A 25,093-nucleotide genomic window follows, 5' to 3' on the forward strand; every position below is an offset into this window, starting at 1 on the left:
ATTTTGGGGGCTAAATCAAATTTTCTTTTATAATCGACATTTTTTTTCTAAATAAGTATGTAAACTGATCGACTTAAAAATAACATTAAATATATATTCATTTTAAACCTTATATATGTTTCAATTAGATTCTTCAAAATGAAAAGTCGTTCAAAAAAAAGTATGTGTTACAATTGAGTGAAGAATGAGAACTCCATATTTAATTTCTAAAAAAGGTCAACAAAATAAAATATGACCTTCACATGATCATGAATTAGTTTACTCTAATTAAAACAAAAAATGGTGACACGCTAGTTCATTTTAATTGGTTTCTTAAACTTATCTACCAATTAGTTATTAATAAAATTTAATTTCACACAACTAGTTGTACATTAGGTCATTAAATAAAAAAAATTGAGTTAATTATACATGTAGCCCTTATTCTTACCTTTGTAAAGGTTGCATTATAGTTATTAGATTTTTATTTGTAACATTTTTTAGTTACGTTTAAAAAATTATGTAATTTTGTGTGAAATTACTAAAAATACCATTTTGACAAACTAAACCGATTATTTATGTAATCAACTCAAACAATTAAAAATAAAAGATAAAAATATAAAGTTAAAACCCAACCTTAACCTCTTTATCTGTCACCAATACACCAAAACGACCCACCACCGTAAACCCATATGATATGTACCATGCGTGAACCATAAAGCCAAAAAAATATCACTGAAGAAATTGTCATAATGATTAAAGACATCACAGTTTGTTATAAACTTTAAAGCTTTAGATGAAGTATGAACGAACCATCACGGTAACCTGGCTTCAAATCAGCGTACCACAGAGGCATAAACAACATTAAAGAAAGTAGGTTAAAAGCTACGGAAAGCGATTGCGTACGAATAACCCTTTTCATAATAACCATCCTTGATTTGTTTAAGGGGCTGTTTGGTTTATTTAGATCTGAATGAACATCTGTCTCATTCAGTAACAACAGTAAGTCTGAATGATTCAGACATAATTTTAACCATTCAGATATTTTTCTGTTTGGAACCAAACAGCCTGAAGTCTGAATGCATCATCTGAATAGTTCCATTCAGATGTAAACAAACAGCCCCTAAGTTGTGTAATCACCATCCAAAATCAACATCTCGGGTTTCGTTCCAACACCTCTGCCTCATAATTTATAGTGTTTTGTTTCAACCCCACCATCACATCACTATTGATTTTGCGTATTGGATATAGGCAACCTTGATTTTCTAGCGAGGTTTGGGACAAAGATGAGATATTGGTTAATAGTGAGTTGTTTTTCATTATGTTACTTTTGGAACAACGATGAGATATCATAGGCTCATATACGAGAGAAACGCGCGCCAACTAACGATGTATTTTTCTGTCTTTTTTTTTCATTTTATACCTTAAAGTATCTATAAGCATCCATACGTTTTGTAAAAAGGTAATTTGATCATTTAATTCAAAACGCAAAAAAACATTGAATTGAGTTTTACATTCATTAAACCCAAAACTTGCTAATAAATGCAAAACATAGAACCCACACGTTTAATCAACTCTAAAAAAAACTTGCTAAATGGAAATAATATTCTAAATTAATATCATCATATCTTATGTCCTGTTTATAACATATGGAATCCAGCAATGTTCGGAACTGAGAAGCAACCAAATTGGAACATATTTTTGTAAATATATTTGATATTCGATTATAGCGTCTAAACTAAGTCAAAATTCAACACAAAAGGGCTCCAATTGTGTGTCCCATTAACAACGCGTATTTACCTCTTATTATATATATATATATTCCACTCCTCAATACTCATTCTCATTCCAGTTGTTTCAATTATTATATGTCTCACAGATCCATCATTCCTCATTCTTCTTCAATAGCCTTCCACCATCTCTTAGTTTCCAGTGACTTATCCCCTAACTGGTCCTCCTCTTAATTATTATTATTACTCAATTCAATTTCTTACAATGGGCGTTAAAGGATTCGTTGAAGGCGGAATCGCCTCCATTGTTGCCGGATGCTCAACTCATCCTCTCGATCTCATCAAAGTCCGTATGCAATTACAAGGAGAATCGGCACCTGTTCATGTTCCAAACCCTAACCCTAGCCTCCGACCTGCTTTCGCCTACAACGGCGGCGTTACAATGCCGTCGCCGGCGCCGGCCACCGGACCGGTTTCCGTCGGTCTGAAGATCTACCGGACCGAAGGCGTTTCCGCGTTGTTCTCCGGCATCTCCGCCACCGTGCTCCGGCAGACTTTGTATTCGACTACCAGAATGGGTTTATACGAGATATTTCGTAAAAAATGGACCGATGAAGCTACTGGTAGTTTCTCGTTAACTCGGAAGATAACCGCTGGATTGTTAGCCGGAGGAATTGGTGCCGCCGTTGGCAATCCAGCCGACGTGGCGATGGTGAGAATGCAAGCCGACGGTCGGCTCCCGGCGGCGCAACGCCGTAACTACAAAGGAGTCTCCGACGCCATTACCACAATGATTAAACAGGAAGGCGTTACTAGCCTGTGGCGCGGCTCATCTCTTACGGTGAACCGCGCGATGATCGTGACGGCGTCACAGCTGGCGTCGTACGACCAGTTTAAAGAGATGATTATTAATAAAGGCGTTATGGCAGACGGGTTAGGTACGCACGTGACGGCTAGTTTTGCAGCGGGGTTTGTGGCGTCGGTGGCGTCTAATCCGGTGGATGTGATTAAGACGCGTGTGATGAATATGAAGGTGGAGGAAGGTGTGGCGCCGCCGTACAAGGGTGCGATTGACTGTGCTGTTAAGACTGTTAAGGCAGAGGGGCCCATGGCGCTGTATAAGGGGTTTATTCCGACGATTTCGAGACAAGGGCCGTTTACAGTGGTGCTGTTTGTAACGCTTGAACAAGTCAGGAAGTTGCTTAAAGATTTTTAATTTATTTTGGAAGAATGATAATAATAATATTAATTATTATTATTATTGTTTCCGGAAATAAAATTATATTAAAGATTATGATGAAAAATGTTGGTTAATTATATGGTTTTTTAGTATTGGAATGGTTACGAATATGCTATAAATTTTAAGATATTATTACAAGATTTTGTTATATTTTCACTATTTTTATTACAATATTCGTGCAATTTTTGAATTCGTGTTGTTAGTGTTCTTTTCATGTTTGTGTTCGTGAGTTTTCGGGTTTGGCCCGCCGACTTAGGGGCGCTAGCCAATCTGTTTGTCATCAATTGACAAGGCCCGTAGATAAAACTACGCATGTCTGAATGGTATATATGAATATTTGTAAAACTTCATATGTTAAAAGTTGCAAAAGGGAAACTAAGATTGAGCTTTGGTTCGTTGCTTTAGAATTGGAATTTTAGGCGTGGCGACTAAGTTAGTTAGTTACGCGTGTCTATGGATTAATAGGGGATGCATGGTTGCCTTGAAATTAGGCGTGGCGAGTATATTGGTTCTCGATATGCTCGTGGCGACGTGTTTGCGTTTAACTGGCGTTGGAAAATACTTGTATGGGAATTTTCCCTAGTGTTGTTATATTTGTGCTCTTGCAAAAAGAAACAGTAATAATTACAAAAATTTCTACAAGGTTCCTCTGTTGCTAAACCTTTATACTTCGGAAGACTTTGAAGTGAATTTGTTCTTACTAATCTCATTTCCTAAAGTTAAAACCCAAAATTAGCATGACAAAATAAGATTTTTGGCTTTTGGGGTTTCTTACCTTAAACACGTAAAACTTAGTGGTTAAATAGATACTTTAACTTGAGCAAAAAGATTGCATTTTGGTTCTTATGTTGTGTGAAACGCGCCGCCCGTGTTTAATGTGGAGTGATTAGTTAGATGATCCGGGATGCTGTTGTGATGAAGTGTCGATTGATGCTTCTTGGTGTTTTTGGGACGACGTATCTCTATTCTCTGATGTCTCTGACTGATTTGTCGGTTGGTTGCGTTTCAAAAAGGGGATCCTGCTTGTTATTTTCGACAGTGCTGAATTTGTATTAGCCGCCTGCCATAATGACACGCACATGGTTAGATCGTCAATCAATCATCTCCATTATTAATTATTAATTAAGAACAGGGCATGCATGCTTAGTGTGAAGTATATGTGTACCTCACCCCTTGAATTAGATCCTTTGACAGCAGTTGAAGAAGATTTGTTCATACACGGTTCATCTTTGCAGGTCGAATCAGATGGATGTAATTTATCCTGTCACAAACAACAATTCTCACACCTCATCCAGATCATTTGAGATTATAAACCATGCTGCTAATACTATTATACCTTACTATCTTGTCTATTTAAAGCTTCCTGATCCTTCTCTTTATCTTTTCTGTACAGAAATACGCGAGAAGAATAATACATTGTAGTAAAATATGCAAAAGACAAAAGAGTAACAAAAAACAGAAGCTTACACTTTTCCTTGAGTTAGCTGCATTTCCAGATCATCAAGTTTTTGTTGTAAACTGATGACTTCAGCCTCTGTTTGAGAAATATCAGCGAGAACTGCATTGGTCTTTAGAGCATCTATAAGTTAATAATAACTTATGCATACAAACACTCATAAACAAGATGAGCGGATTGAAATAAAACCCAAATTGACCTATTTATTTAGCAACCTAGGAGTAACATACCTTTTCATCAACGGATCCCGGTAAGGGTAAGATCTTCTTTGACATCATCAGTCCTGCCTCGAGTACATTCCTCAATTCCCTCTCCCTTTGTAAGTCTTCCTTCAATGCTGCCACCTACATGCACATTCAAATTCATCCATTTTTAAAAGTAATTTTAAAGGTCTGATAACCAACTTTTAACAATACAACCTATTATCTACAACATACCTCTTGATCAAGAGCTATATGACGGTCCCTTAAAGCTCCCTTTTTGCTTATCAATTCCTCTTTTAAAATGGAATTGTGTCTTGCCTGTAGTCAAAATGAGTTTATATGCACCATTCACTAAGAATCTATAATTTGCTGAAAAATAAATAAGATATATTTGTTACCTCTTCTTCAACTTTCTTCATTAAATCAGCTTTAAGGGTCTCGAGGGGCATGTCCTTCTTTGCCTGCAGTCAAGGAAATCAAAATAATAAACATAATTAAGAGGACACTTTTATATATGTTTACAAAGAAAAAAGATTAAAAGATGTTACCATGAGTGTGTGTTATTTTAAAGTTAATTAGGTAGTGAAATAATATATGAACAGCTCGGGTACTAATTTTTTATGAGATCAATAGCACTATTACTACTACAAAAACTAACTAATAAGACTTCTATAACCAATTAACTAACAGATTAATAAGTGCACAAATCAAACCTTGCCTCCACCACCATCACTACTATTTGATGCGCGATCAGAATCACGAGAACCATCGGATGAATAGTCACCATCTTCATAGTCATCATCCTCGCTAAGCTCTTCACTCCCACTTCCACTGTCGTCTGAGTCAGAATACAGATCAGATAACATGTCCCCTTCCTGCAAAATAATAATAATAATAATAATAATACTAATAATAATAATAATAATAATAATAATAATAATACTAGTTATAACTTATAAGAGCATTAATGGTCAAATTAATGGCAGGAATATGGAAGTTTCTAGAAGCTACCCCAAATATGTTGTCATATTCCTCCAGCAGGGTGATAATGATGGCTTGAGCATGGTTAGCTGCTGCAGCTGCTTGCATGAGTTGTGCAGATCTATCACCGTCCATTTTGAACTCGTTATCAAGCTCTACTTCACCAGCCAAAAGGGGCCGAAGAAGTAAAGGTGACATACAAGCAGCAACAGCTGAAACACTCATGCGGTTCACATCCTTGTGTTCAGCAACAGCTTCCATTGCCATCAAAATTCTGTAAAATCATAATAAATAAATTAAAGATAGTTGACAGATAAAATAAACAAATTCATATAATCTAAATTCTAAATTTATGAGGTTTTGTGCATTAAAAATACACTTTGGACGATTTTCGATCCGCTCAACCTATTTTGACCCGTTAGAGATAAAACATAACCCTTATTAACAATTTTATAAATAAATGGAGTAAAATTTCCACCTCTACTAGTCATGTATAACCTACCTTTGCAATAGACGGCGATTTGGTTCAGGAAAGGTGTCGCATATAGCTGCATGCATGTTACTGACTCTTGAGCCCCGATCCGTTCCTAACCATAAGTTGTTATTAAAATAATAGATCATAAATTTGATTTTATAGACACAAAAAGCTGATTTTAAAGGGTGAAGATCATAAGTGCGTTTTATTTTATAGAAACGCTTTGATGATAAACGTACGGTATGCTTGTAGCAAAGCTTTGCAGCAAGAAGCAGGAACTGGAGATGATGGTAACTCCCGAAGAACATACTGAAATAGTGATATAAAAAAACGAAAAGAAAAATATCAGCAAATATAACAAAAATCAAATTTAAGAAATATAGTTGAGCCCATGTGAGAATTTTTTCATGTTGTGGCACACCTTGATACAGTCTCCAATAACATGTCCATCCTCATCTGCAGTGAACTCTGTTTTTTTCCCTGTACAACAGATCATATAAATTCTTTCTTAATAGGCTTCCTAAAGTAGACTAATCATTAACAATCGTAATGTTCACATTCATTATAAATCTTATCATAACATCAACAATTCAAATCAAATATTTAGACAGTTAGTAGCATTATAATCTTATATATTTGTTTGGATACCAACCATATTTTAATATATAATGTGTGGTTACAGTAGAACTAATTTTTCTCTTTTGCAATTCCTGTGATACTCATTCAGTATGAAAGTTAGTTAAAGCAGCTAGGATAATAAACATTCATATATGTGTGTGTGTGTGTGCACGCACGTGTGTTTTATATGTATGTATGCATACATAAGGATCCAAAGTTACACACCCTGTTCGTAATCTTGAATCCTGCGCTCAACAAGTTCTACATCTGCAGCCTGCCGCAAGATTCCTTCTACTTTTACTCCTGAATGATTACTTTCATCTGATCAGTCCAACAATTTTATCATGGTAACATACAGAATGTATCATAGGTTCATAGTAACATAAGTAAAGACTGCTGATTGATACTAACAATGGTCATGCATCTTTTTCATATTCAGAAAAATAAATAAATAAATAATAAAAAATAAAAATAAATAAACATTAAGAATTCAAAATCTTCTCGCATTAAATTTCATTACTGTAGTATAAAAGTGTGAGAATCTTACCATGCTCTTCTACGTATCTGAGGGCTTTCTCCAAGAAAGTTGGAGTCCCATCTATATCTTCCAATGCAAGTAAGACTGGTCGGCCAAGGACAAGGGATTTTGGAGGCGAACGATCTTTTGCTGTTGGAATAAAATATACGAAATAGCTTTATTAGAATAATTATTTTAAATATCTATTAATACTCCTCTCCGTATAACCATGACAAGGAGAAGCTTACAGTGTTCATGAGAACCATCCGCATTCTCACCCTTTTCATTTTTTGATATCCCAGTTTGGCCAACAGTAGGTGCATTTTCCAAAGCTTCCCCTAATGCAGTCTTCCATTCATGTAAATCGTCTAAAGTTTCAGCCTATAAAAATAACATCCAATAAGCGGCAATAGGTACAAAATTACCTGATGCTACTTTAAATTTCCAACCTCTCACTCTCTAATTATCTATAACTTAAGTAGCAAATTGAATGACACTATATGGTGTATTTATGTAAGGGTGGTACGGTAAATATAGAAACCTTAAGAGTAAATGACCTCCCGTCACGGCCATCAGGGAATGACACCGTTATGAGCTTCTTATCTGCTTTCGCAACGACACTGAAATTTACATAAAATAAGGCAGAAAAGAGAAAATATTAAGATTCTAATTATGCAAATGCAGGTTGATGTAACAGAAGATGGGCCTCAGAAAGAAAGCCAACCTGCCTGAGCTGTTGAGGTCAATGCCACCAAGGGTTAGATTTGCCTCAGAACTAGCATTCTGTATCAATAATATGATAATAAACAAACCATCAACAGGAAAAAGATATAAGATATGCAACTTACCGGATCACTTCGGAAGAAGACCAATGAGGTTTCTGTCAGAATAAACCATCTTTTCTTCCATGAGGTCCAGCCAATCCCTACATAAGTGTGTTATGATAAAATTTATTATTTGAAATTGTAATAATTTCATCTGGCTAATTATGCTTATTTGGCATTAAATAATGTTTTAGCATATAATAATAAAATCACCACTAGGGGTGCAAACGAGCCGAGACGCCCGCTAGCTACTCAAGATTGGCTCATGAAAAAGCTCGATCGAGGCAAGCCTAAACGAGCCCGAGCTTCACCTGTTGAGCTCGATTCGGCTTGCGAGCTTAAACAAGCCTAGCATTTATATAATATATATATATATATAATGTTGTGAAATAATAACTAAATAGTATATAGTATGTTATATATAAAATTATAATTGAAAAAAATATAAAAATTAATTAATAAATAGTAAACGAGCCGAGCCGAGCTCGAGCTTTATACATAGAGACCGTAAGGAGTCGAGCTCGAGCTCTGTGTAAGTTAAACAAGCCAATGGGTCAACTCATTTGCATGCGTAATTAGTACTAAATGATATATAAGATTCACCTTTTGATGAGAGAAACAGTGGTCCACTCTTGTAAACCTGCAAATCATGAGTTATTACTATGAACTAATAATAATAATATTGAGAAAGCTACAAACTAAGGCAAATGAAGTCCCAAGGCATTCTGAAACTAGGCAAGTAATAATCAAACTGAAAACTATTTAAAACCTTGTTGCCATTGCGAGAAGTCTGCTTCTCCAAGGAGGGAGTTGCAGGCGTCACGTGACCGTCTCCCTACATTCAAATCATCAACAATTTAAAATATAATAATCAAAGCATAATTAATAATAATAATAATAATGGTACGTAAATGAAACCTGAGGAGGAGAATGATGAACATCTGGTGCGGCATTGTGGTTTCTCCAATCGGCGGAAGCAGAATGGCTTTTGGTCAGATCAGGCTTGTGTTTGTGATCACCTGCAGCATTGCCGTGGTGGTTTTTTGAATGATCAGCAGCGGTGGTGTTTTTGGGATCGGAATTGTTGTTGTTTTTGGTATTATTAGGCATCTTCCTTCAATCATGTAAATCAAAAACCTGCAATCAAAAACAAAATTAACAACACACATACATACATTACATGCATTTCGTAAATGAAACGAAATTAATTAAACACTTACATTAATTTGTTGAAGAATATTTTTGTTTGATTTGCGTGTTTGGTGTTAATGGAAACGCGAGGATGAAGCACATACGTGACCTGCTTTTCTAATAATCATTCCCTGCCGATCTTTTCCATAATAATCGCCAACTGATTATTATTGTCTGTCATCTTTTATAGATTTTACATAATAAAATATCATTTTAGTAGTGGATGCTCAATATGGTGTAAACGAGCCTAGTCGAGCATGAGCTTCACCAGGCTTAAGCTCGGTTTATTTCGAGCATTCTTCTTAAAGCTCAAGCTCGACTTTGAAGTTGTTTTCCTCAGGCTCATACTTAGCTTGTTTAGTATTTATTTAGTTAGTTATCAATTAATTTATATAAGCTGGTTGTGCAGTATGAAATTAATATATAGAAATCATAAAACTTAAAAAAAATACACAATGCTCAAAATAACTAAGCAAGCTTTATCATAGGCTCAGGCTCGGCGCAAGCTAGGAAAAGCTCAACTAGTTTCAAACTTGTTATGATTTGAGCTTGAGAAACCCACAAACGGCTCGAATCGTTTGCACTCCTAATGTTTTGTAAAAAATATACTGTTTATACTGTTTAAAGATTAAAAAATAACCGATTTATGTGGCATTATAGTTGTTTTTACTATTTTTTGATATATTTTTAAATAAGTATTGTTTATTTCGAAATAGACTTTTAAGTAGTAGATATCAATGTCTACTCAATAATACTATACCCTCAACTGATTTGAGACAAAAAAAGAATATTTGTGATGGTAAACGGATATGAACTTAACGGGATAACTCGAAACATACAAGATGAGTAAGGACATAGACATTTGGTTAGGGACCAGACACGAGATTAGACCACCCGTAGTGGCATGTTATGGGCGGCATTATGGGCTAAAACGCCGGGGGCACACCGCCCACCCCCCGGCGTTATGGCTTTTTTTTTGGGCGTTTTGTACATAACGCAGGTGGAAGACAAAAATTAAATAATAAAATAACAAAGTTATGTCTTTATGGGGCTTTACGACTAAACCCTATTTTTGTATAAAACCATAACTCTGACTGGACGCCACGTTTCGCATAATGCCTAGGGGTGGGGCTTTATGACTACACATGGTCAAATATTTGTAGGTGGTTGATGTGAATGATATCATACTCGGCCGATTACCTTACCCTTTTACTCGAACTACACCGTAAATATCTTTTTTTTATTTTTTCTTGTGCAATAGAGTAACATACTAATCCACTCAATCTTCATCTTTACTAGTTCCTCTAATAATAACATTATATATAAATTTAAATAGTAAAAGATAATGTATTATAAAATAACAAACTAATAAGTATACTAGATACCTGATATGCAATTATCGGACAATCGACATATACTTAATGAGAAATTATCCATCATGTATTGGGCCAAGTATGGAGTATAGTATTACAGTCGTTATAAGATTAATATTACCAACACTAGTTAGATCACTGTCATGTTTTCATCTCTAATTGCTACAATAGATAGAAGGATGATCAAAATTGAATTTAATTGGGTGACAAAACCTTCTTAGTGAATGTAATAACACAATGTACGTCTTCTCTTGTATGTAATAACTTTCTTGCATGTATCATATTTCTCAAAGCAAATTTAACTAGCTAGTGACATAAATATAGACTTCTGACTTACCAAGTATATGATTGATATAATGATTAGATATATTGCAAACATTTTCATATATCTTCTTTATCTTTACGTTTAATGATATATAGAGGAATGTGTTCAAACCAAGTCGAAGGCACACGCCTTAACCCCTCGGCCAAAGCGACTTTTTGTTTTCTTTTTGAACTTCTACTTTAAAAAAATGTTTATGTATGCGTTTTATTTTGCAACTATATTACAAAAACATTATATTTTTTATTTTATTTTATAAATGGATGATATATTATAAGAGCTATTCAACTTTTTATTCCCTCTAGCTAAGAGTGTATACAATTCGAGTCATTCGTCAGCTAAGTAACATCAACTCGTTAAAAGCTCAAAAACATAAACAAGTTCAACTAAATTCAAGCATTGTCTGATTAGTTTAACCAAACCTTTAAGCATTACAGTATTTTTATAATATAACACATGATCATATAAAACTAGTTAAGATGTAATTCTTTTAAGTTAAACGAGCCAAACTCGAGTTTAGTGAAACTAAACCCCATTTATACCCCATATGTATAGAATAAGTCCATAACCATGCTACACATACTAACTTATAAGAATAAGGAAAACATATATGATTTAAATTTATAAATTTACTAGTTTAGTAAGATTTCCCTCAGATTTTAGGGGAGATATTTCCTCCACACCATTGCTTCATCTTATCAAACTTTCCATTTCTATATCCTTTTGTGCTCAAACCTATATGTCCATCCCAAACATGAAAAAATAAAAATAAAATAAAAAAAATTTATTTCACTCAGATTAGATCATAAGAAAAGGGATTTTATAAGGTTCTTTGCTCTCTCTCCTCTATCCTGTAAGATCGATGGTTCTGACATCGATCTAGAGGAAAGTTGCATAGAAGATAGAGGTGCAAAGGATGAGACGATTGATGAAATCGCGATCGAGATTTGATGTTACCATGACTCATAACATCGTTAGATTTTGTTCTCGCCGATAAACCTTTGTTTCAATTTGTGAAAATCTCCATATCTTTTCCTAGGTTTTATGTGTTTTTTTTTTGTAGAAATATAGGTTGCTTGCTGCATTCTACTTGATTTGTTTTATATCATTCATACTACAAAACCTTCAACCCTTTTCAAATCTGTCCTGATTTCCATGAACGCGGCTTGCATGGCAAGGAATTGGATTCATCTTGGTTTACAAACCAAAACCCATCATCTTATTCTTACTATTCTATTGGCAATCAAGCTATTACATGCTTATTGCTTAAAACATCATGTTAAAGCTTTTCTAATGGTGATATCTTTGCTTTCTATACCCTGGATTGGATCTTTAATAAGGAAAGAATACATGGCTCATAATCATGTAAATCCTAATCCAATTCCGCATACGAGCCTCATGTTCGAACAAAGGAAAGCGGAAGCTATTAAGAGTTTTGAAAACGTCCTACTTGAACCTCCAAGAGGGGCTTCAGGGAAATCTAAAACATACTCGAAGAAAACTCGTTATCTTCAAGACTTGATGAAAGATCCCCTACAAGACTACCCGCGACTGGCGTTCATAGATGTGAATGGGGATGCAGGATGGTTCATTGAAAACTATCCAACAAGGAACAAGAACTTTGAGATCTATCAACTTGAAACAACCATACCCGAAATGAGTGAAGTTAATGATCCATATAATGACATGTTTGTGGAAACCGAGATACCGGATTGGCTAAGAGAAAATGTGAAGAAAGGTGAGTATGTGGTGATGAAAGCTGAGGCAGATGTGGTTGAAGAGTTGATAAACAACAAAGTAATAGACTTAGTGGATGAGTTATTCATGGAATGTAAATATCAAAGTATGAAATGCAAGAAGTGTAAGAGACCATATTGGAAATGTTTAGCTTTGTATGGTCAGTTGAAAGATTTAGGTGTGGCAGTTCATCAATGGTGGGGATGATGAGAGTGAGATTAATTTAGTTTGTGATATGATAGTTTTGTATATATCCTCAAGAAATGTACAACTTTCTTTTTTGTTCTTTAAATGTAGAAGAGCTCAATGATATTCCTTTTTTCCAATCATTGTCATAAGCGAACTCACACAAGTTTTGACAATTCTTTCTGAAATTGATGGTGTGACAAACGAACCAAGCAAACCCCCATTGAGTTTTTCACCCAAGCCGAGCTCACTTTTCACGAGTGGTACAAGAAAGCTTCCAAAAATCATAGAAATATAAGCTGAATCTAAATCACTTGTTAATCCCAAATAAATCTAATTCATAAAACTAATGTATCTGTTTTAGCCCGACCTGTTTTCAGCTCATACACATGAAAACTCAAGCATCTGCCACCGATAATAGCATCATTTAGAATCTTAGATGCTAGATGCATAAAATTTTACAAATAATATCTCATTGAAAATTTAAATTCAGCATAGAATGATGTTTAAGACTGGTTTAGTTTCACAAAATTGTTGGGACATACTACATTATCAGTATCTCATATACTCTAAAATTCAGGTTAACAAAACTTCTACCATTAACAAGTATCTTCTCTCACAATATTAACACAAGATTTGTTGATGAAACACAAAATCTAAACAATGATCAAATTCATGCTCATGAAGATCCATTCATTAGTAATGAAGTGAAGAATCTGGGTGGAGTTTGCTGTTGCGTAGGTGGCCATCTGAAGCCAGCAGGGGACTGGTGTAGGCCATACATTGACAATGATTCTATCACAGTTGGCTGTAGCTGTTGCGGTGGTGATTGCGCTGCTGCATGATGTTGTTCATTATCTCCACTACCAGAACCTGGAGATTGATCTACTGCAGCTGCAGAAACAGATCCATATCCGGAACTCCTTATGTGATCATTGTCTTCCATCGGTAACCGGAAGTAGAGTGGGTTGCTAAGTGTTGCTCCGACAATGTAAACTGTTCCAGAGGCTATGAGCGGACCAACGACGACCCCACCGAACATTTGGCCTCGTGGACTAGCTAATGATACGATAAACTTGGCAAGGCAATCTGTGACAGAAAAAAGAAAAATTACATTAATAACATATTTTGTTCTGACTTATAAACTAATTATATTTTGGTATTTTATAGAAAGATTCAACTATGCTTCTAGACTTTGGAAACTCCCAGTCCAATAGGAAACTCCCATAAGGCCATAATATATGACCTAGTCAAACTTAAGAATATAAACATCAAATTTGTTTTATTTCATTGTGAACATTCATCAAATAAACCACATATCAATATCACAGTCAAACTTAACAAACTAAACATTATATTTGTTACATTTACTTTCAAATATTCACAAAATAAACTGGCATTGACAACTAATTTTTACTTTTGAACATATATTCACCAAATAAACCGCATTTACACCTAATTTTACTTTTAAACATTCACTATATAAAACACATTGACACGAATGAGCACGGTCTATGGGTCCAAAATTTGACACGGATTTAAAACAGACCAATAAAGCATCTCAGAAAGAGTTAAGATTTTTGAAAAATAATAATCAAATAATAGTAATAATCGTGTTGACCAGATAACCAAATCTTTTGACAAATCATATAGTAAAACATTTATAAATTAATACTCGATAATACAGTTAGTTTACAAAGTTGAACAGGAGACTAACCGCTAGCAGAAGGTGGTAGCATGGCGGAAACCGGAAAAGACGACGGAATAATAGTAGCAGAAATCGACAACAAATTGAACCGGCCTTGTATGGTGAGAGCGGTTGTAGTTGTGGGTAGTTGTAAACACACGTTACAAACACTGCCCGACCCGGACAATACACAAAGACTGATCCTCCTGCTGTTACAGAAATGCATGACGGCAGCAATAATATCCGATCCGCTGGAGACCTCTAAAACATACTGTGACATACAGTTATCCACCGTCATTGGTGGTCTTGGTCTTGGGTTGGATTTTTTGGTAAGAGAACCTGATGGGTTTTGTTTGTTTTTGGTTCCGGGTGGACGGCCTCTTGGTCGACGGAGAACCTCATACTGTGACATACAGTTATCCACCGTCATTGGTGGTGGTCTTGGGTTTTTTGTTGGTGTCTGGTTCGTCGGAGTGTGGTGGTGATTGGTGGTTGTTGGGGAACATGGTGGATGAATATTTTTTTGAATAAAATCTGTTTTTCTTGTTTTCAAGATTTTGTTTCTTGAAAATTGGTTTGGTTTAGTTTGGTTTGGTTTGGTTTATAACGAAGAAGATATTGAGTTATTATTTGATGATAAAGGAGAATGAGAGTTTGAAATTTATATTAGTAATGACTTTCGGCCTTATGGCTCTCGGAAGTCGGCATCATTTGTTTTTTTGAATCTTTGTTTTCGTATAAAATCTTTTTTCTTTCGGGTTTAACTTTCCATTTTTATAATAACCCTCATAAATTTTGTTACTTTTCATGAAAGTAATAAAAAAACTGAATTAATAATTGATCTAGGGCTCCAAAGGGTACTTTAATTTTACTTTTAAATTTTTTTGAAAGGTGAACGGAATGGGCTCAGGACTAGGCCGTCTAAACAGTTCGTCGCTCGTACCTGCTTTGAAATTGTTTAAAAAATGCTCGCTCGATTGAAAACAAGCCGCTTTGCTCGGTTCAGTTTGTAAACGAGCTAAGCAACGAGCAAAGGTCTGCTCGGTTCGGTTCGGCTCGAATATTTTAAATTTATTTTAGATATAACTATATATGAACAAATATATAAATATATAGACAAAACACATAAATATAAGCTTACAATTATTTTTACCTGTTTTGGTCAAAAATCAACTAAGGATAATGTAACAAAATTTGTTAGGTGAGGTTTAGTGCTAAGTTGATAATAACGATTATGAATAGGTTGCAAACACAAACACAAGGATTTGTTTCGAGGAAAAGCCCTTGAGGATCGCCGACATAAAAATCCCGGGTGATAACAATTGTCTATCACCACTATATTAATATAAAAAAAGAGAATACAAGGTTTTGGAGAATATGATCAGAATTACAACGAAAGCTATGTGAGTGTTTCTTAGAGAGAGTTCTCTGTGTGCGAAATGATAAGAGTGTGCCCTAGCTGATCATAAACTCGGTTATATACAAAAAAAGATAAATAACAACTGGTCCTATTTTCTCGCCATTCTTCCACTAGCCACTCCCATTCTTTGACCACGTGCTGAAAGAGTTTTGTTAGCGAAATATTAGGTTGACCAGGTCCCATAGCCGTTATAGCAATTAAAGGGTACTTTAATTTACTTTAAAAATTTTTTAAAAAGTGAACGGAATGGGCTCAGGACTAGGCCGTCCAAACCGCTCGTCGCTCGCTCAGAAATTGTTCGGAAAATGCTCGCTCGTTTCTTCGCTCGATTGAATACAAGCCGCTCTGCTCGGTTCAGTTTGTAAACGAGCCAAGTAACGAGCAAAGGTCTGCCTGGTTCGGTTCGGCTAGAATATTTTTAATATATTTTATTTATAATTATATATGAACAAATATATAAATATATAGACAAAACACATAAATATAAGTTTACAATTATTTTTACCCCTTAAAATTGTTAATATTCCGTCAATTTTATAGTTTTATTTGTTCGTTTTAAGTTTTTATAATGCTAGAAGTTTGTTTACATGATCATTATATCCTACTTCAAACTTTTTTTATAATAAAAATTTACAATTAATTACACGTTTGTCTAAACACTACTAATTTATTCATAAAATATATCATTTACAACCTTCAAATTTGTTTTTTATTAAAAATTTTAAAGTGAAAAAGAAATAAATAATGCTCGAAATCGCTCAATCTTCGATCGAAAAATGCTCGATTCGATTTTGGCTCGTTTAGGGTTTCGCTCGGTTCGAATTTCAGCTGTTCGGTTCGGTTCGGTTGTAAACGAGCCAAGCAATGAGCAACCCTTCGCTTGGTTCGGCTCTGCTCGTGAGCAACCATACTCATGACCCATTCGATGATACTCGGAAGGTGCGGGAACACTGCCCCGTGTTTGGTGGTACCGACAAAGAAGCCGAAGGTCTTTGTATTCCCAACTGCACATCCTGATTCTTTCTTCTTTTTTTGTTTTTCATTTAAATAACATAACTTGAAGGTGTTGGGACATGGTGGTGGTGGTTCCATGGTGATGGAGCAGGGACGCATAGGTGGTGGTTAATATTTAAGGTTTTTTTAATATGTAAAATTTATCTAGGTTGGCCCAAAATATTTAGACTCCATATTATTTGTTTAAATCTTCAATAACATCTGGTCCAAATCTTCAAACAATATTTAGAGTCCAAGTTATAAAATGGAGTCTCGTTTCGGAAATGGGTGACATGTCGATACCGAGCCAATCGTCTGAACGATCGAAGCGTGATTTTCTTATTGCTTTTTTTATTTACATTTTTTAAATTCTTGTGTTTTTTTTTTAATTAGTAGAATGCTACTTTTAATTATATTATTGTTATGTCTTTAATTTGAAAAATTTACTTAATTTAGTTAAAATGATTGTGATAGCTTAAGGATTGTTGTAAGGGTTTACCGATGGATTGGGATGATTGTGGGATGAAATGACGTAACGTTGACGTGAATGAAAGTGAGTGTGAAAACGTGATGAAAAATGGTTAGAAATGTGGAATGGATTTGGGAACCACCCTAAATTCTTCCAAGATACTAATCATTCCGTTAAAAAATATTAAAATAAATCATGAATAGTTAGTGAAATTACTCGGGACGTAAAACCCGACAACGAAACGTTGCTGCAAATCATGTCTTGAAAGAGGTTTTGATAACATTGTAAGTTTCTTCAAGAGCATGCAATCAAATGTACACACGAAGAAAACCTGGAGAATGTATCATTGTTTCGTGCAACTGGTCCTGGATGATATACTCAAGAATATTCCAAGACCGGTATATTCAGAAGAAGTTGATGATGAAGAAAACGTTGTCGAGCCATCTGAGCCTCATCATGTGAAGATGGTGAGACAAACCGTATTCAAGGCTATGTTGGAGCCAGTGGGGAGAAGCAGTTATAATTATCAAGGTCAGAAGCCCGATGCAAAGTTTGGTCAATTTTACTGAGACCGAACCTGATAGTGAGGAGACAGAAGAGGAAGAAGGGTATAGTGGAGATGATGATGACGACGGTCAGAGTGGTGATGATGATGCAGAAAGTGAGGACAGTGACCCTCAGTTTTATGTGAGGGTAAACATAGGACGAAGAAGCGTCACGATAAGGAGAAGAAGAAGAAGAAGAAGAAGAAGAATGTCAGGAAATCTTATGTTGGTGAGTCGTCTAAAAAGCCTGTTGAGGAAGCAAAATAAAAGCTCGAACGCCCTCTGAAGCGTTTGAAGAAGATGAAAGATTCCAAGAAGTTTACATCTTCAAAGATGCCAACTTTGGTGAAGGTAATCTTTCCTTCGGTTTCCACATTATTGACACAACCACTACCAATCACACCACCACCAACCACACTAGCTGACCCACACTAAGCCTCACCCACCACCTTAGCCTACACAATTGAAAAGCTTAAGGCCAAACAAATACAAGTCCCCAAAACCAAAACCAAAACCAAAACCAAAACCAAGTCCAAAAAACATCATCTAGGACACTTGTAGATGAACCTATCACACCTCTCAAAACCTCACCATCTAAACTAGATGAACCCATGCCATCCATCTTAGAAAACCTTCTCATATCCACCACCCAAGCCGAGACCGAACCCATACAACAAACACTATCACCCCTTAGGACCACCTCACCCTTTAGCTCACCAACATATCAATTCACCTCACGAGTTAAAGGTACATCTTTTTGGACATCCACATTCACATTATCAATCCACTCCCAAACCATACCAACCTCAACCCAACCCATTATCCTATCCTTAACCATAACCACATCTTTACCTAATCAAACCATAACCATGCCTACCCAAACTACCATACAACCAAAATTTTCAATCACAACTCCCTCCACAACCAAAAGCCCAATCATATCAGCCACACCCTTGTTAAGTGGTAAATCAAGGAGATCTCCAGTGTTTCGGGATCCTGTCCTCGATAGGATTAGAGCACTGGAAGAATCAAACGAGCATAGGGTGAAGCGGGAGAATTTATTTATCAAGTTCGTGAGAGACCAACAATGGTGAAATAAAGAGACGCGCTTACAACTCGGGTTGCTCGGTTGGAACAAGATAGAGAAGTATATCGAGCTTTGATTGAGAGTCAAAGGCTCTGGATTGAAAACCTGCAAAAGCAGGTGGACAATCAACAACAATTGCTGAGTGAAGATTCTTTGATGAATGCGGGACACCATGATGATATTGTCAGACTCCAATCAAGGGTCTCACACCTTGAAACTGATCTTCCTTCAACCTCCAACTTTGCTCAAAATCTAGGGAGGGAGTTAGAATCAACTGTTGACAAAATGATGATCGAGCTTGAGACTCTTGAGTCACTAGTGAGTTTGTTAGAAGGTGAGTCCCGTTCTTCAAGGAACGTGGGCATATTGATGACGACGTTGAGCAGTTGAAAAAGCGCCTGATGGAAACTTTCAAGGGATGGGTACAAATGGGAGAGTAATAAACTGAGCAAAACAAGAAGAAAAGATATGCTCTTGCAAATCTCATTGCTGATGCTAAAAGGGTTGGAGATCAAAATAGTCTTGATGGGATTATCTTTGGATCGTCAAAGAAAGGAGCGAGTGGTAGTCGTGTTGGTGATGAACCAATCACGGTGGTTGGAACGATTGTGAGCACGGAATTCGTTGGTACTACTGCTGCTAGTACCAGTCAGGTCAGCGCCATGACTTCTGCACTTGTTGTAGCTACTTCAGTTGCAAAAGTGATTGCTCCTGCTGTACAAGAGCAAGTAGTTTAAGCCGGATGATGATGAGTCTGATGGTGATGATGAAAGTGATGATGAGCATCCTCATGATAGCTTCAATTAACCGTGTAATGACGGCGGTGATGGCGATGATGAAAGTGGCGGTGACGGGGCCACTGGTGGAAATAAGGCGAGTGAACCACAAGACTCGCCAAGTGAAGCAAGAAAAGTGAGAGAAGCGGATGCTGCACTGGAGGCTGAGATCTCCTCAGTCTTTAATGTTTGTTCTTTTGCATGTACCAACTTCATTGTTCAAGAAGCCATGGAACAAGGCAATAAAGATGTTGACGGAATCAATTACTCTCCGAATCCAGACACTCCCGCTCGTGATGAGACAGTGGTGGCTCTCCCTGCTCAATCTCATATCACTACTGCTGCTGCTGGCACTACTGAATCGTCTCAAGCCACGAGAAGACGAAAGAACAAGAAATACTTCATCAGCAACAGGGCAAGCACTCGGGATCGAAATTATCCCTGCTTGGACGATTCTCTGATTGTCGACTACAAGTGGCATCCGAGCAGCGAGACATGGGCAGTTCGTCGAGCCAACAAATATCTTATTTACATGAATATCACTGACATGCATACTCTATCTGAGCTCGGCATGAACTATTTCAGAAGAATAGTGAGCCACTATGCAACGGAGAAGGAGCTCAAGGGATGGTTCAACAGGTTCCTGAGTAAGTGGTGGAAGAAGGATTACCCGGATTTCAAGCTCAACAAGGGTAAGGCATTTCTTCATCCGACAGAGATCAATCCCGCCACTGGAAAGAAGAAAAAGATGTGGCGATGCAATACTCACAATGAGGGGATTACAATATACCATGGCAAACCATTCCTCCCCAACTTGTTTGAGCATTTCTTCTGCTAGGAATTTGACAACACCACAGGAGAGGTGATAATACATTGCAAAGATATGCATCACCTCCACTTCTTTGACGAGCATGAGCTTGTAGCGCTCAGCAAAGAAGACCTCCTGAAGCTGTACAACTCACCACTCGGAACCGTTGAACCGTTGAGAAGTTCAACAAGTTCGTACACTATCTTGTTGATAATCAACTATACAATTGCGAAGACGGCTTCGAGTATGAAACCGACTGAAGACAAGAGCTGACAGATTAAATACTAAAGACTAGAGGGAGATTGTAGGGCCCTATTTTGTATATTAGTCTTTTGTATTTACTCATTCTATAAATGTTGTATACTAGTTAGCTTGTTGGTTAGTTCCTTCTAAAATATTTCGGGCTTGGCCCATATGTAAACAAAGCCCACTTTGGCCGATCTAATGAAAGAGTGCATGATATGCTCTCACCTATGTAAGGTGAAGCATACTCCTGCACAAAGCAACCTTTTGAAAATCTTATTCACTTACCAACTCTCTTCTCTCTCTCAACCTTCTTAATTGGGTAATAATAAACCCAAACAAGATCCGAGAACACTAGTTGTAAATATCTACCAACTATCTTTTCTCTCTCAACCTTCTCTCAAGCTTCTAATAATGCACTAGTGATTTCCACTAGCTAGTGTTGAGATTGATTTAAGAACACTAGTTGTTTGTTGTTTGATCCGTCCAAAGGACCTACATAATATAACAAAAGTGATGTATTGCATATATGCATTATATGTAATATCGCGCTTGATTTTTTGTGGATGAAAAATAATAATATCTAAGAAGGATGAAAGAAAAAAATTAAAAATACTTAAAAAAAAGTTTAAAATATTTTGTTATTATAAGTTCTTTAGTTTTCTTTTCAAAAAAATAGTTTTCTGTCCCTTTGAATTCTCGTATATATACAGAAACAGGATCAAATACATTTTATTCTTAACATGAAAACAGTGAGAATCAATTTATTGTTATCATTAGGTTTATTTTCATAGGTGTTTGCTGTTATTTTTTGTTCGTATTTGCTAAATTTCGATTATAAGACATTATAAGTATTTGCTGATTTATGTTTTGTTGTTATTATTAGATTTTTCCTTTTGCTGTTATAAGTATTTTTTGGTATATGTTGTTATTATTTTGTTATTGATTTTGTTTATTTTGTTGTAATTTTTAGGTTTTTTTATTTGTTATTATAAATCATTGTTTATGTAGATTGATATTGTAGTTGGAATTGTTTCTTACGTTATCATTTTTTTATAAATTATTATTATTTTCTACGTTCTCATGTTAAGACTAAAATATACATGAACCTTCCCCTATATATATATATGTATCCAAGTTTATTTCTCACAATGTAATTTTTACAGAAATAATTAATGACAAACTTTCATTCCACGCATAGGTTTTCCTTCTTTTTTACTAATTCAAAATTACATTGTGAGAAATAAAGTTAAAATATAAAAGGATAACAAAAATAAGGGGGGAGGGGTGGTGGATGTGGTGTGATCACTCATCACATCACCAACCCCAAATCCATCACAGGTGATGGTTTTTTACTAGGGGTGGTAGTGTGGTGTGATGGTGCGTGATGGTTTTTTTAATAAATACTAAATTAAATAAAAAAAAACAATATTTTACATTAACTAAAAAATAAAACAAGATTACATTAAACAAAGACAACTAAATTAAAAAATCGACAAAAAAAAAAAACCTACGGCCCTTCCCAACCCCACTTGTCGCATATCTCGCGTTTTCGTTGAAGTAGGAGCGATTTAAAGGGTTCATCAAGATGGTCGTGTGGTTGTAGGAGGAAAGTTAGATCGGCGTTTTTTTGTTTTCATTCAAATGGTTGATATACATCTCCTGACGTTTCATTTTTAACATATGAGCCTCATTCCTAAACTCCTTCTTCTCGGCTATTTCCCCCATCCTAGCCGACTTGTATTCGGCGAAGTTTTCGGCCACCGCTTCCTTTCCAAGTCTTGATGGTTCCCCACATTTCTTGCGATTCGGCCGTGTGGGTGTGGGTATGTCTTCGTTGGGATTGTCTTCGGGTTCTTCGTTCAAGTTCATGTTCGGCATGTTGCATGACAAGCCGCCGGTAGACGTCGTATAGTCCCCGGACTCGGAAGTTTTTGATCTTTTTGAACAAGATCCTTTCTTCCTTGGAGCCTTTGGTCCGTTCAAATCGACCAACGGAATCGGTACCCACTTCGCGTGACGTCTCGCAATCTGCCACGCATCCAAGTGGGGAAAATCCTTACATTTGTAAACTGAGACATATTCGCGCAAAGCGTTCGTTATCAAGTCGCCTCGCTCGCTCCGCTTTGTGGAGTTCGGGACTACAAAACATTTAGAAAAAATATATTTATAACAAATTGTAAAAATAAAGTACTAGATTATAAAATAAATAAACTAAAATAGTTACCTCTTGGACGTAACAAGCATTAAATTTTGACATTTTTCGATTCAAATCTCCCCACTTGCTAATCATTTGATCCTTGTTTCGTTCGGTTGCGCCGGGAAGTTGCGAGAAATGTTCTTTAATACGTTTCCATAACGCGTCTTTTTTTTTTGTTGGTTTGAGCGTTTTTTTTTATTCGGAGCAATGTAAATAAGCCTTGGTCAAGGCGACCTCCTCATCGGCCAACCAACGCCGAGCACCTCGTTGATGCTGCTCCTCATCCTCGGATTCATCTTCATCCAAAGTTTGCACATCGTGACGAAAAACACTTGCAAATTGATGTATAACATAGTTATTGTCTAGGGGATCGACGAACATTTGGGACGGTTGAGAGCCAAACATTTGAGATGGTTGAGAGCCAAACATTTGAGACGGTTGAGACGGTTGAGATCCAAAATTTTGAAAAGCATTATTTGGGTAATTTTGGGTAGAAAAAGGGGGTATAAAAGATTGGTTTTGATACGATTGGTTTTGGGACGGTTGATAATAACGTTGTTGGTTTTGGGACGGTTGAAAAGGTTGGGGATAATAAGGTTGTTGTTCGGAAGGTTGGTTTGTGTCGGGTTCGTCTTGTAAGTGAAATCTCGTCGGTTCGCCTAGATTTTGTCGAACCTTTGGTCGGGTTTGGGTTTTCTTTGAACCCGACCCACGTTTCTTAGAACCCTCCATTTGATATGTTAAAAATGGTGTGTGTAATAGAAGATTTTGAGTTGGATTTGAGTTGGATTTGTGTATGTTTTGAAGATATATTTATAATGTTTTTATTGTGTTTGGTTTTAAAGTTTTTTTTTTTATTTTTCAATTCCAACGGCTACATTGACCCCCCCCCCCAACGGCTATTTCTTCTTGGAAATCACCCCCACCAAGCGTGATGGCCATCACGCAAACTTCCTATTTGCGTGTGACCATGGGAGCGGCGGCGGTGTGGGCTAGCTCATCACGCTTGACGGGGAGGCCACCACACACCGCCCCGTCCGCCCTAAGAATGATGAGATGAAATTTAAGGGTAAAGATTAATTTAAGAGAAAAATTGATGGAAATGACATAAAGGTAATAATCCACTTTTATAGAATTTTTCTCTTCACATGCAAAACACATGTTAATTACCTAATCATTTTAAAACATTCATAATTTTTTCATACAATATTCTTTTTTAAAAAATTCACCATAATAAAAGGCGTTTTTATGTATAATATGAGTACATATTGTTATATAAAAATAAAAAAGAAATTAGTGAGCTTTTTATATTGTGTTATTGGTTGTTCATTGTGTTTTTAATTGAGTTTTCTATGCATTGTCTTATAGATTTTAGTCATTGTTTTATAAATTGGTACTCATATTAAAGATAAATATTAAAACAAAGATTAAGTCATTGTATCCTTTTGTTTGTCATTGTGTCTTTATGCTCATCATTTTGTTTTAGTCATTGTGTAATACGTTTATTGTCTTTTATTTGGGATTGACATGTGGCATTCACATAATTTGAGAAAAAGAGTATTAAGTTCATTTTACGTTCATGTCATTGTGTAATATGTAGTTTTCATTGTGTTTTATGTTTAAGGTGATTGTGTTTTATGTATTCACCATTTTGTCATGTGTTATATGTATTTATCATTATGTTTTACGTTTCATGTTATTGTGTAACATGTATTCATCATTGTTTTATTATAAGATAATTTATTGCTATTTTATCATTATATTTACGTATTATTATTACACAACAGTGTTATTAACATTTTAAAAAACAAAATGATGACTTGAAAGACACAGTGACGAAAAAAATATAATACATAATTATTATTTTTATATAACACAGTGATACTCATATTAAAGATAAAAAACGTTTATTATTATGGTGATTTCTTTTTAAAAATATCATATAAAAAGTTATAAAGATTTTAAAATGATGAGGGGAATGACATGTGACTGAAATGTGGAGAGATAAATGTACTATTACTTTTATACATTTTTTC

General features: G+C 35.8%; 2 protein-coding genes and 2 pseudogenes across 2 annotated transcripts; 2 read left to right on the plus strand and 2 right to left on the minus strand.

Moving 5' to 3' along the window:
• Positions 1-1,789: 1,789 nt before the first annotated feature.
• Positions 1,790-3,025, plus strand: LOC143582651 (mitochondrial uncoupling protein 5 pseudogene; annotated as a pseudogene).
• A 663-nt stretch (positions 3,026-3,688) lies between these two features.
• LOC143582648 (rho GTPase-activating protein REN1-like) lies at positions 3,689-9,130 on the minus strand. Its single transcript, XM_077065168.1, has 20 exons — positions 8,939-9,130; positions 8,790-8,855; positions 8,045-8,131; positions 7,921-7,979; positions 7,738-7,816; positions 7,445-7,577; positions 7,227-7,346; positions 6,905-6,982; positions 6,483-6,541; positions 6,301-6,370; positions 6,089-6,173; positions 5,617-5,860; positions 5,319-5,480; positions 5,004-5,066; positions 4,840-4,923; positions 4,633-4,746; positions 4,414-4,514; positions 4,283-4,331; positions 4,112-4,207; positions 3,689-4,006 (listed from the first exon to the last, which is right to left on the minus strand). The coding sequence occupies exons 1-20, from the start codon at positions 9,128-9,130 to the stop codon at positions 3,833-3,835; spliced, it is 2,115 nt and encodes a 704-aa protein (XP_076921283.1). The 3' UTR covers positions 3,689-3,832.
• A 3,126-nt stretch (positions 9,131-12,256) lies between these two features.
• LOC143582649 (uncharacterized) lies at positions 12,257-12,850 on the plus strand. The gene has a single exon (XM_077065169.1). It carries the CDS (start codon positions 12,257-12,259, stop codon positions 12,848-12,850), a length of 594 nt encoding a protein of 197 aa, XP_076921284.1.
• Positions 12,851-13,275: 425 nt separating this feature from the next.
• On the minus strand, positions 13,276-15,022 carry LOC143582650 (AT-hook motif nuclear-localized protein 28 pseudogene; annotated as a pseudogene).
• Positions 15,023-25,093: the final 10,071 nt, after the last annotated feature.

Source organism: Bidens hawaiensis, unplaced genomic scaffold (assembly GCF_021521415.1).
Source record: "Bidens hawaiensis isolate Kalapana, Puna unplaced genomic scaffold, B.hawaiensis_p1.1 tig00031832_1, whole genome shotgun sequence".
Taxonomy (NCBI): Eukaryota; Viridiplantae; Streptophyta; class Magnoliopsida; order Asterales; family Asteraceae; genus Bidens; species Bidens hawaiensis.

Bases quoted from the DNA above. Each gene is read 5' to 3' on its own strand.
- LOC143582649 (XM_077065169.1), top strand. From the start codon at position 12,257: ATGGCTCATAATCATGTAAATCCTAATCCAATTCCGCATACGAGCCTC.
- LOC143582648 (XM_077065168.1), bottom strand. From the start codon at position 9,130: ATGCCTAATAATACCAAAAACAACAACAATTCCGATCCCAAAAACACC. The intron at 7,347-7,444 runs GTAAGCTTCTCC...TTATTCCAACAG, and splicing joins GGATGGTTCTCATGAACACT to CAAAAGATCGTTCGCCTCCA. The intron at 5,481-5,616 runs GTAGCTTCTAGA...ATTATTTTGCAG, and splicing joins AATATGACAACATATTTGGG to GAAGGGGACATGTTATCTGA.